Source organism: Maylandia zebra, linkage group LG16 (genome assembly GCF_041146795.1).
Source record: "Maylandia zebra isolate NMK-2024a linkage group LG16, Mzebra_GT3a, whole genome shotgun sequence".
NCBI lineage: Eukaryota > Metazoa > Chordata > Actinopteri > Cichliformes > Cichlidae > Maylandia > Maylandia zebra.
Genome location: NC_135182.1, coordinates 10,021,757 through 10,031,277, shown reverse-complemented (window position 1 = coordinate 10,031,277; position 9,521 = coordinate 10,021,757). Strand labels below are relative to the sequence as shown.

The window sequence follows — 9,521 nt, the reverse complement described above, 5'->3', positions numbered from 1 at the left end:
ATACTCTGTGTGTGCATTTGTGTATGCGTGTGTGTGCCGCAGGCTCATTTGCAAAACTTGTGGTCACTTTATTTGAATTGGAAAAACTGTGTTCAAATTGAGCTTTTTCCATCATTAAGGCTTCAGTTTTTTTTCAAACCACAAAGAATTGAGAGCTCACTTTTAGTATTTGAGCTGAAATAATGGGTGGTTGAAAGCAAAGAAAGGCCATGGTAGCTTGAATTTTAAATGCTTCTTTCTAAATGCACAGCAGTTATCTTCACTGCTTTGGAGTATGCTAATTTATGTCATACATGTTAAGTTAAATCCTGTGTGTCTGGCATATACAGCAGGACGTCCTTTCTTTCTTCTTGTTTTGGCTGCTCCCTTTAGAGGGTCACTCCAGCACATCATCTGCCTTCATTCTAGCCCCGCATCCTCCTCTGTCACACCAACCCTAAGCATGTCCTCCTTCTTTACGACCATCTTCTCCATCTTCAACATCCTTTGTCCAATATAAAGTATCTACCATCCCTTCTCTGCACATGTCCAAACCATTTCAATCTCACCCGTCTAACTCTGCCTCCTGAGTTGTCCCTCCGATGTACTCATTTCTAATCTTGTCTATCTTGATCATTCCTAATAACAATCATAACATCTTCACCTGCTCCACCTGCAACTGTGGCTATCCAAAATCCAAATCTCCAAATCATACATCATAGCAGGTCTCATTACAATCTTGTAAACCTTCCTTTTCACTCTTGCTGCTATGCTTCTGTCACATATCACCCCTGACACTCGTCTACACCCACTCCGCCCTGCCTGCACTCTCTTCTTCACCTCGCAGCTACTTCTTGTAGCTTCACCGTTACTCTCGTCTCCCTCTCATTCACACACATGTATTCTGTCTCGACTTCTTTTCTCTTTGCTGCATACCTCCACCCCTCCAGGCTCTCTTCCACTGGCTCCCTGCTCTCACCACAGATCACGATGCTGTCTGCAAACGTCATAGTCAGAGCCAATCATTTATGTAATCCCACCCAACCTTGAACTACACCTTAAAGACACACTCTGCAAACATGACCACAGTCTCACTGTCCTTGTACATATATTTCACTACCCTCACATACATGTCTGCTACTCAGAGATAGTTGGTAGCACTCTCAAAATGTCTGGTCACTAGGGAAGTGATTTCCCGACTGGTTGAGGAGCAGCTGCTGATTGTTGCTGGGTGAAACTGATCGAAGAGGGTGTTGCTCCAAAAACCTCTGTGTGATCACTTTGGTCACTGGCAAAAGTTTGCAAGTGTCTGCAAACAAACACTCTTCCATACAAACTAAAGGTGACTGTAGCCATCTGCTTGCAGCCACAGCAATCACAATGAGGTTTTCAGTGCAGCACCGTATGATCAGCTTCACCTAGCAACTCCTGCAGCCATGAGGTACCTGGACTTACCTTGGGGTCACTGACTGTTTTAAGCCCTGCATGAACGATCATCAGCAATCAGTTTCACAGTGACTGCCAGCAACCACATGCAACCAGTCTGGGAGTACTTATTCTTCCCCAGTGACTGGCGGCCATCCCATCTGCAGGCCTGTGTGACTGGTGCCTTAACAGATCACTTATCAGTTTGTGCAGTTCACTGCAGAACGACTAAAATGGGTAAAAAAAATAAAAGCCAGTCTTAGGAAATGGAATAGTTGTTTGATGTTCTGCTATTAATTAAACCTCTACATGTCATTAAATGTCTTATCAGAAAATTTAACACTTCAAAAATAAATCAATGAAGAGAAAGACAAACTTAATGTGGGATAAATAATATGTTTTGTGTGAATTTCTTTCACTTAAAATGAGAGGGAAAAGTTTACAAAATGAACTTTTATTGATTATGAACTGAAGCAAGTACAAGTTTTATTATGATTTTTTTTTTACTGAGATACAAAGGAGCAGATGTCTTCTCAAAAACATCCACACAGCCAGAAGTCCCTTTTGCAAACACATCTAACCCACTAAGATGGAAGTGGTGGAGTTTAATACAGACACTGGAAGCTAGTCACCTAGAGGTGATGTAGATATCTGTGGGGATTTTTGTCTCTTAATACATTTCCTTATTTACCCCATGCAAATCCGTCTGCTGAGAACAATATGAGGAAACTGATCTGACTTCTTGTTCTGTCAGCTCTAATCTAAGTCACATAAACCCAGACAGAGAGGTGACTGCTGATCCTATGGTCACTGGAATCCCACTTTGTAAGCTAAAACATTTCAGTGCAGTCAGTGGTAGCTTAGCAATGACATGTGCTGCTTGTAATATGAACTTCATCCAGCCCTGAAACAGCTGGAGAAGAGAAGCTGATCTTAAAGGGAAATTAAAAACAGTAACAGTGGATTATATGTGTGCATCATCCTTTGTGCATCCCTAGTGCTCATAGCAGACATTCAAATCCAGAGCAGGAACCATAAAAGTCAGCTGCGTGCAGATGAATTCATAGAACTGAAAAAAGAAATGAAATACAAAAAAGCTTTAGGATTGTGACTGCAGGTATTTAATGGTTTGCTTCTATACAGTTTTGCATCATAGCGCATAGAGAAGACAAATATGAAGTAACCAACGGGTAGATCCGTTTCTGATTTAGGTTTTGATCAAATTGCCAACATATACATTTTGATGAAACTCAGATTGCTCCTTCCCAGGTTGTGGCACAACAAAGCTAAAGAAAAAGAAAACACATGCAAACGAAATGCAAAAGAAATGCAAACGATGAAAAACTGAAGGATGGATCCTTTCACTCACACACCCAAAGCCCACTGTGTGGATTCACCGAGTATCCTGTAAGATTCTTTTTCAGAGAAGTGTGACAGCCTGGAACACAGAGCTCTGACACTTACAAAGTGTATGTGTTTTTTTCTGCTTGCAGTATCCACTCCCTGCACACATGTGTTCGCTGTTTTCAGACCTGTACCCTGTGAAACAGCACAACACGCTGCTCTCTGAACACTTCAGTGCCGACAACAACTGACAGCACGGCCGGCTGCTTCACACGTGAACCTCATAAAAATGGCTTTACCTTCCACTCCGGAGATTAATCTGCCTTTCTCTGCTGTCTCCTCTCACTGTGGCTCACCTTTCTCGACACACGCGCGCAAAAGCGCCGGTGGTGAGGAGGCACGAGTAGGTGTAATTAACAGGAGAACTGGTGTGACAGAATGAGAGAAGGTTCAAGGCTGATGCTAACAGCTCTCTTTTCAGGCTGTCCCAGCAGAACAAAATAGGATCGGGGAGACTGTTGTTGGCCGGGTCCAGGCCTTCTAATTAAAGCAGCAGAAACATCATTCATCAGGTCCACTTTCTTCATTTCCAGGTGTAAGGCAGCCTGGCAGGCAGATGTGGTCATTATATAACTCTTCACATCAGCAGACATCACACATTTATTCAGTCTCGAGCCTAATCATAACCACTCAGGCGTTTGATAAAAAATCGTAGAAAAGAAGCATTTCATTTGGACTCGTTTAAAAAAAATCACCTCTGTATGTTTAGCTTTCCATCATAATGCCAGACGTGAAACGTGGACAACAGCCATGTGCTGGAGGGTTCACAATGTGACCATTCACTGCTTGAGGTTTGCGAGCGTGCTGTCAGCACTTACTTTACTAAGGAAATATGAATACAATGGCAGTGTAGGGTGTAAGCTCACAGTGTTTCAGGTCTCTCTCTGAAAGTTTCGCTTGTTGTTTCATTTCATTTTATTTTTGTGACCGGGGCTGTGCTCATTAATCAACAACACAATAAACTGTAAAAACAGAGCCAACCCTCTATAAGCTAATTCTATTGTCTCTGGCAAGCTCTTAAAAAGGCAACCTAAAATTGGCAGCACTCTTTGTGATCATATTTTCTTTAAAAAGTGTTTATGTCCTAAAGTATCCAGCAGAGTTTATCTTAACTTAATGTGAGGCTTTGGCAGTCTGCGCTTTGTGTCTAACCAGAAAGAATTTCGTCCTGAAACTTTGGAAATAGTTTGATTAATTAGGGCTGCTCAGGCATCGTTAACTTCAGCTACTCTCTCCTCACTTCGATGTGCCAGTATGGTGTTTGCTTTTAATAATAAACAGATTAACCAAATCCACAGTGCAGGAAAAGTTGTTTACTAGGATTGTAATGTAGGAAAACTGGGATGAAAAGTTAATTTCCAGTAAAATGTGTTTTTGTTTGTTTGTTTGTTTGTTTGTTTGTTTGTTTGTTTGTAAAACAAAAAAACCCTTTATATTCATATCTAAACTCACTGTGTAACCAAACACCACATATGTTAGGCTTTTGTGGTGTTTCATTAAGTTGCAGGGCAAATGACAGTAAGGTACGTTGCTTTTGTGTTTCAGATATGAGAAATAATACGCCTTGCTTTTATTTACAGGTCATTCTCGATAACGCCTAAAATCACACTTGGTTAAATCGAAACAAAGTACAGGTGAGCTCAGATTGGTTTTAGTTCAGTTTTAGTTGACTTTCATTTTGTAATAGCCTGATGGATGGATGAAATGATGGATACTGATTTCCAAAGAATGTTACCAGAAAACCTCTAATATAACCCTGCTTACAGTAGGTCAGCAGCAGTCTTTGACATTTTAAGGCTTTGTCACCAAACTCATCTTGGACCTCTGCTGCCCTCTGCTGACAAACCACCACACTGTGCACACCTCTGTTTCCCACTGAAGCGGCACACAGTGAACATTAAAGATTGAGGATATAGCTGGAGCTTACCCTGCACACTAAATATTACAGACATGTTTTGGAGATTAAAACACTTCATGTCATGGTAGCATTCCCACCGACTCCTTTGGTCTGTAGTTCTTTGTAGTCCCTCACCTGTCCGCCACATTCACACAGCCACCACAGCATTCTCCACAAATACACATCATCATTTAATGGAACAGGAATTTTCAGTCACACTTAGGAAAATGATTTAGTGTTGTTTTTTTTTCCCCCCCCAAAACATCAAAATGCCAAGGAGCCACTGACTCACCAAATTGCTTCCTTAGGAGCTGTTATAATATTAAAAAATAATTTAAAAATAAATAAATAACTCTATTCTTAGGCCAGGAGAAGTACTCAGAAGTATTACACAAATTTAACCTAACCCAGTCTTCAGATGTTTTGAGAATACAGGCACTGTTTTCATGGAATAGAGTGCCACATAATGAGGAATTATGATGATTTTAAAGAAAGAATACAGCATCACTGATACATTACCAGAACACATCAGAGAGTTACTGCTGATGCTGTATTGGACTGCATTATATTTAAAGATGCTTCTGATTACAGGAATACGGCACAACCAGACTGTGTGGGATAATGTACAGGAACATCTGTGCTGCGTATGGGAGAAGTCCCCAAGTCCTGATGGGACACACCTTGGAAGGTGGTTGAGAACAACAGGGCTAAGTTCCTGTGGGACTTCCCGTTCCAGACAGACAACCAGCTGGTGGTCAGCCAACCAGACTGGCTGACACGCAACAGAACACCGCAGTTATGATAGATGTGGCAATCCCAGTGGACAGCAACATCAGGAAGAAGGAGCATGAGAAAACAGAGAAGTACCAGGGGCTGAAAGAACATCTGGAGCAGATGTGGAAGGTAAAGTCCAAAGTGGCCCCAGTGGTAATAGGAACATTAGGAGCTGTAACCAGCAGAGTACAGGCACAACATCAGAAGAGCGCAGTCCCAGGAATAGCTAACATACAGCACGGAACCCTGTCATCGCCGTGTCTGCATCGTTTCTCTCCATTCTCTCCCCGTATCCGAAATGTACAATACATAGATTTAATATATTTAATAATTTATATTTATTCATTTAATAATTCACAATACAAAATTGAGATATTAAAGGTTTTTCAAGAGATCCCTAAAGTGAACAAAGTTGCTTGAATAACCTCAGAGTCCCTTGATGCTTGCTTAATGACAGCTTTCTCTGTTTCTCAATCATCAAGTTTTAAGTTTATGCACAAGAAAACCTTGAGCAGGTTTAGCTGAAACACAACCAAGCTATATGGCACACAGCCCAAACAGCACATGATGTGGCTGTGTGCACTCCACACAGCGTGTGCAAAGATGAGTTCTTGGCTAATTGTGACAAACCAACCACAAGAAGGCAACAGAAACTAAAGAATACAACATGACGGTTGCATGCATCACCTATGATAATGCTGCTGAATCTTTTAAAGACAGAGGAAAACAAAGTCATAAAAATATAAGGCAATAGCAGTGCCGTTGAGAAGGAGATAAAATGACTATGCTGAGAGACTCCTGAGTATCCTAGATAATTCGTTTTTTTCATTCAGCAGTGATTTGGGGAATTTTTCAAAGATAGATAGATAGGAGCTGCCATAGCAAGTATAAAGCTGTTCTGTGTCTTTGTGCAGCCAGATGCATTCTTTGGATGCACCTCACGCTCTACTTAGCTTTGTGTAAAGTAAGATGACGGTTAAACTTGAAAACTCAGTGTACACACCCTGGTATTATATAATACTATGCTGATAAGAAATATGCTGATAAGCCTTTGGCCAGACAGTTACAGCACCACAGTCACGGACATCTGTGCTTTTACAACTAGGCCTACTGCAAAGCATAAAGGACTAAAAAGAAGACACACAGAGCCACGGAACTGTAATGGGTTTTTAAATTTCCTAGTGAAATGTGGGTCTATAGTAAGTAATCTATACTTTCTTCTTCTTCTTATGTTTTTTTTTTGTTTTTGTTTTTTTTTCTTTTTCATTCCATAAATTGTTTTCTCTAACCCTCCAAACCCACAGGGCAGCGCTTTACTATGGGTAGGCGGAGTCTGCAGGGAGTGGGCCTGCCCGGCGCTTTTTAATCCAGATGCTCTCCGCCGTGCACCCTGCGTCCGGCAACGAGCTGACACAACCAAGAGGTGAAAGAAGACACACCACCCAGCAACATGACTGCACCCAGCAACACCTACGATGTTATAGTGGTCGGCGCGGGCATATCAGGTAGGCTGCACGTCAGAAAACTTTAGTTTTGTGTTCAGGCTCCGCGGACGAGCTGAGCAAATAAACTGATTAAAGCCAAAGCTCCGAGCAGAGCTGGTAGCGGTCAGATGCGCTTTGTGGAAGGTTAACTACACAACTGTGGCCGTGAGCGAGTGTGTGAGAAGACGCGGCACATCCTGTATCCACAGCTGACTGTGTGCAGAGCTGACAATGATGGAGGTTTTTTTTTATTCGTATTGTTTTTCTTCTTCACGGTGTTCTTCCGTGAGGCTGCCTCCCCTCCCCTCCAGCAGCTAGTCAACCTCTGTATCACCGCAGCAACAGCAGAGCAAGTTGAGTAACAGCTAATCAACCAGCGCATACTTTGTGTTACATAAGAGGACGTGAGCTGGAGGGGTTCGCGTAAATGATTGTTGCTCGCATCCATAAGGCTGACATGTGTCTTGGCCCGTGTTGTTGGATTGTACAGATAAAAGCAGCTGGTTTGTGTTCGCTCTATGATCCAGGTGGAGACTGGCCGTGATGCTGAGGAGGAGTCCAGCAGCCATGTGAAAAATGACGCGATGTGTGGATTACAAACGTTGCATTTGACGCAATAGGTGTAATATTGCACACTTGCATTTTAAGTACAAGTTGGCAATCCCCCCCCCCCCCCCCCCAGTAGTAATAAATAATAATAACAATGATAATAATGCATAGGAGGGGAGGGAAATGCACTGGGCGCCTTCTGGTACTAAACACTCCTTAGAAAACAGGCTGTGTGCTGTTCTTACCTAACAAGGGAAACCTTTACTATGAGGATAGTGAATGTTCTCAATCCTAGAATGCAAATCTTTGTACATAGTGTCATTTGGTAGGGATGTGCTGATACATCAGCTGAATATCAGTGTTGAGTCAAAAAATGATTTTATGTCCAGTATTTCTGCTTATGTATGTATGATAAATAGTCTGCAGTCAGCAGGATTTACAAAGAGGTTATGTATAAAGTAAGGAAATACGTATCTTTATGACTCTGTCTTCTACATTATAACCGATCCAGACCTTACCTAACTGTTACGTTATAGGTTTTGCAATTTCTGCTGCCTTTTTGGCCAGACCTCTCTTGAAAACAACATTTTTAATGTCGGTGAAACATTTACATTCATAAATAAATGATCTAAAAAAGTCGCTTTGCCCAAAACTGCTTGTAGCTGTCACTTTGTGACAGAAATGTTCTTTCTGGCTCAGACTGGCTTGATACCAAATCACTTCTTGCAAATGATCACTTTTTGGCATAGCACTGGTATTGGCCAAAATATCTGCAAATATGATGGTGTATTGTAGCCAGTATTTATCTGGTGTTGCACGTCAGTTTTGCACTGCCTGAATAGTTCAAAGTTGGGCTGGGTGTAGGGCTATTTCCATTGGACAAAAACGGAAAATAAAATCCACAAAAACATTCAAGATTGGGAAAGAAAGAAAGAAAAATAAAGGGAATGGACTGCCACTTTCTAGTACCGCAGGTTTTTTTGTTTTGTTTTTGTTTTTTGACTGTCTTGCCCGGTCACACTAGGAAAAATTGGTGATTGTTCTTTTTCTTTTTTTTTGCTTTTGAGTGGTTGAGGTGGCCAGATGATCACCCAGAGTTTGAGCCTACTGTACAACACCCTCAACTTCAGCAGGACCACTTTCCATATCAAGGCGATTGGAAACAGGTTGCCTTTCACCAAGTGAGCTGTTTCCAATTGTCCAACTTGGACTGAGTGCAGTCCCTCTCAGGTAGACTGGCAAAGGTTCGCAAACAATTACCCTTTAATTTATAAATGCAGGCAGATTGCCAACACATTGTGATCCATGTGCAGTGATGAATGCTACAGCGTGTTTCTGTGCAGTGGTGGACTCGACTCAGTCGGTTATATTCTGGTCATTTTTGAGATATTACCACAAACAGATTGCATGTAGTTGTCAGCTTAAACCATTCAGTGGGAAACTGGTCGCAGACTTTCTCCCAGTCTTTGATGTTTTCTCGCCATCGTGACATTTTGAAGATGGCAGTTGACTGCGAGTGGTTTTAAACCAGGTCCTGTCTTAAATTTAAAACATTTGAATTCATTAAGTCTGGTAAGAATAATGAGCTCTGAATCAAAGACGCTGATTGACATACTGTATGTCAGCGGTCCCCAACCTTTTTTGCGCCGCGGACCGGTTTATGCCCGACAATATTTTCACGGACCGGCCTTTAAGGTGTCGCGGATAAATACAACAAAATAAAACTAGTACCGGTACCGAAAAAAGAAGATTTATTCATAACACACGTGAAAAGACCCAGGAAAACCGAGTTAACGATAAAAGCGATAACAAAATAACGCTGAAAACCTGAGCCTCAACTCTCGCGGCCCGGTACCAAACGACTCATGGACCGGTACCGGTCCGAGGCCCGGGGGTTGGGGACCGCTGCTGTATGTGGTGTAACGTCAAAACTTTGAATCCCTGTTGTTCCCGGCTGTTTCGATGCAGCTACACAACTTTCAGACACACACTCCTGCAAATGAGCAGTC

General features: G+C 42.0%; 1 protein-coding gene across 1 annotated transcript in view; it reads left to right on the top strand.

Annotated features, from left to right (window-relative positions):
* The first annotated feature begins 6,830 nt into the window (after nucleotides 1-6,830).
* LOC112436098 (amine oxidase [flavin-containing]) overlaps nucleotides 6,831-9,521 on the top strand; it is a 55,981-nt gene continuing 53,290 nt past the window's right edge. The window contains exon 1 of the mRNA XM_076875214.1: nucleotides 6,831-6,984. Within this exon, the coding sequence (XP_076731329.1) occupies nucleotides 6,930-6,984 (55 nt within the window). The 5' untranslated portion in view covers nucleotides 6,831-6,929. The remainder of the gene's footprint in view (nucleotides 6,985-9,521) is intronic.